A 2,500-nucleotide genomic window follows, 5' to 3' on the forward strand; every position below is an offset into this window, starting at 1 on the left:
CTGGGTAGGTGTGAAAGAAAAGCACCCAGAAGCACATGGAAGCGGTAGTCCCGTGAAGAGAGCCGCCAGGGATTGGCTGCCCAGCGCGTTCTCGTACGCAATCCACTCGCCTGTATTTGAGAGGAAGAGGAGATCATTGGCTGGAGCCAGCCAAGCGCGGCCCTTGAAATCGCTGCTACCCTGGGCCTCCCCCAACAGCGCAGCGTTGTGCCAGAGATCGCACCGATTCCAAGTCCAAGTGTCAATGCCGTCGTTCGCGAACCGTGCCGCGAGCGTCCACGGCTTTGTGGCACCCCCGGCCAGTTGCGTCTCGCATTTCTCTCCCAGCTGTGCTGCCCTCTCCGGTGCAACTGAGCATACGCGCGAGTGTCCATTGGCAACGCTCCACAGCGCGTCGAGCTGACCTGTTGTCGTGTCTGTCATCATCTGCTCCTCACGCAGCTGCTGAAGCTCATCCTGCAGCTCGTGAAGCTCCTGTTGCACAGCCTGCACGTCGACCCCATTCACCAACACGGGTTGTGTTGGGTCCGTGGTGTTGACGATCAATCTGCCATCGTTGTCCTCCCTCAGTATGGCTCCAGGCACACACGCCAGCCAACAAAGCGCCAGGACAAGAGTCACCGCAGCAAACATTTTGGTCATCTTGGGTTGCCTGCAGGGAGGTTGCACGAAATTGCACACCATACGTTGCAATTTGCAAACCACCACCACCTCCAAGCAACAACAAGCGAAGACAAACCCCATGATGCTGCCTGATGTGTCGAATTGGAGCGACGATGGCCTGGAAGGGGTGGTCAAGTCCATCTTCATGCCTGGCGTGAACAGCGGGGTGATTCGCTTTCTCAGCATCACGTTCATTGCTCTGTTTCTGAACAATGTGGGCTTGCTCATCTTCTTTGGACCAAACCCACACGTCATCGTGCTTCTCCTCCTCACCATTGGCCTCGCCGCCGCCATGGCATGGTTAGCGCACTCTGGAAGCAGTACAGCAGTGTTTGCGTGCGTGCGTGTGTGTAGTGTACATGTGTGTGGTGTACATGTGTGTAGTGTGCGTCTGTGTGTGTGTGTGTGCACACGTGCACTTCCTTGCTCCACTCTTCCCACCACCAACCACCAACCACCAACCATCTCATCATCAGCGACTCGCGTGTTTGCACATCCTCACTGTCAGGTTTGTCAAGGAGTTGCAAAAGGCAACGCGGGAACAGGAAGCCAAGAAAGAAACAGAAGGCAAGGAGGACAGCAAAGAAGACAGCGGCAGCACTGACACCCAGCAGACGAATGCTGGAAAGAAGGACACCAAACGCCGTCAAGCAACCAAGGCCAAGAAATCGGCAAAGGACAAGTGACGGCCGCTCACGCACGCGTTAATGTGTGTGTGCGAATGTGCTGACACTCTTGCCCTTGACTGCAGTCTTCTGTGCTGCAGGCTTCCTCTCCTCTTCCCTTCCTCCTCTTGTTTCCACTAGGATAGACCTTTCTTGTTCTGTCGTGCATGTAGCTGTTTGCTGTAGCTGCTGCTGTAGCTGCTTGCTTTATTAGAGAGCAGCGTCTGTGCGCTTACTCAACAACCATACACACACGCGCACGAAACACACCCACGCAAATGCGATGCGCACGAAGGGAAAGAAGTGAGAGGTGGGGAAGAGGAAGAACAAGCCATGAAAAAGCAGCAAGCTACCACAACAGCAGCTACCACCACAAAGTGGTTTCCGCCCATTCGCTGCCGATAAGTCAACGAAGATATGACTACTTTTCACGACTTCTCGTTGTTTTGTCTCTCTGTTGTTGTTGTGTTCTGCGGCTGACGACGAGCAAGACGAAGCGAAGACGAAGCGAAGTTGGAGACAACAACAGTTGGCGCTCAGAGTAGCCACATCAGGAGGACCTTCTTGTTTGCTTCCCTGGCGCCGACTCACAGAAGTAGGGGCTCCCGCCTTCTTTGTCTTCTGTTGTGGTGCCAAGACTGCTTGTTGTCCCTTGCACATGATCAATTGCGCTTGTGCCAAGTGTGTTGTTCCTGCTTGTGTTCCTCACCCTTGGTGTGCGTGTCCTCCCTGTTCATTGACTGGGGTTGCAGGCTGCAGCGATGGCAGCGCAACACAAGCCCCTGGAGATTATTCCAAAGAAGCTGCGCAAGACGCTTCCCTTCGAGGATGACGACGTGCACACGGTTATCAAGGCGTGGTATATCGACTCTGTCCCTGTGTTCCTCGATGACCCGGACTCGCACAGCACAGCCAGCGAGCGCATTACAGAAACCATGCTCTCCGCGCTCCGCCTCAGGGACACACCCATCAAGGTGCGCACACTACCGCCCTTCCCGTTTTTTCGCGCGCGCACGCGCGCGTGTGTGTGTGTATATGAGTGAGTGCGAGTGAGTGAGTGAGTGAGTGTGTGTGTGTGTGTGTGTGATGCACGTGTGGGCTTGACGAGGGCGCGCAAATGGAGTTGGTAGGAAGGAGGTTGGAGGGAGAGACCACCGTCATGTGCCTTGGGC

General features: G+C 55.3%; 3 protein-coding genes across 3 annotated transcripts in view; 2 read left to right on the top strand and 1 right to left on the bottom strand.

Annotated features, from left to right (window-relative positions):
- Positions 1-642, bottom strand: part of PTSG_03109 (uncharacterized protein) — a gene marked incomplete at its 5' end in the record, with an annotated part of 1,056 nt that extends 414 nt beyond the window's left edge. The window contains one exon of the mRNA XM_004995638.1: positions 1-642. This exon is cut by the window's left edge and continues 414 nt beyond it. Within this exon, the coding sequence (XP_004995695.1) occupies positions 1-642 (642 nt within the window).
- A 19-nt stretch (positions 643-661) lies between these two features.
- On the top strand, positions 662-1,502 carry PTSG_03110 (uncharacterized protein). The gene is made up of 2 exons (XM_004995639.1): positions 662-963; positions 1,172-1,502. Exons 1-2 carry the CDS (start codon positions 743-745, stop codon positions 1,347-1,349), a joined length of 399 nt encoding a protein of 132 aa, XP_004995696.1. The 5' UTR covers positions 662-742; the 3' UTR covers positions 1,350-1,502.
- Positions 1,503-2,089: 587 nt separating this feature from the next.
- Positions 2,090-2,500, top strand: part of PTSG_03111 (TK/HMTK protein kinase) — a gene marked incomplete at both ends in the record, with an annotated part of 7,003 nt that continues 6,592 nt past the window's right edge. Inside the window, one exon of the mRNA XM_004995640.1 lies at positions 2,090-2,302. Coding sequence (XP_004995697.1) covers positions 2,090-2,302 — 213 coding nt within the window. The remainder of the gene's footprint in view (positions 2,303-2,500) is intronic.

Source organism: Salpingoeca rosetta (assembly GCF_000188695.1).
Source record: "Salpingoeca rosetta unplaced genomic scaffold supercont1.7, whole genome shotgun sequence".
NCBI lineage: Eukaryota > Choanoflagellata > Craspedida > Salpingoecidae > Salpingoeca > Salpingoeca rosetta.

What these genes read in the sequence shown, in the direction of transcription:
- PTSG_03110 (XM_004995639.1), top strand. Translation starts at nt 743, where the DNA reads ATGATGCTGCCTGATGTGTCGAATTGGAGCGACGATGGCCTGGAAGGG. An exon ending in CTCGCCGCCGCCATGGCATG is followed by an intron (nt 964 to 1,171) that starts GTTAGCGCACTC and finishes CCTCACTGTCAG; the next exon opens with GTTTGTCAAGGAGTTGCAAA.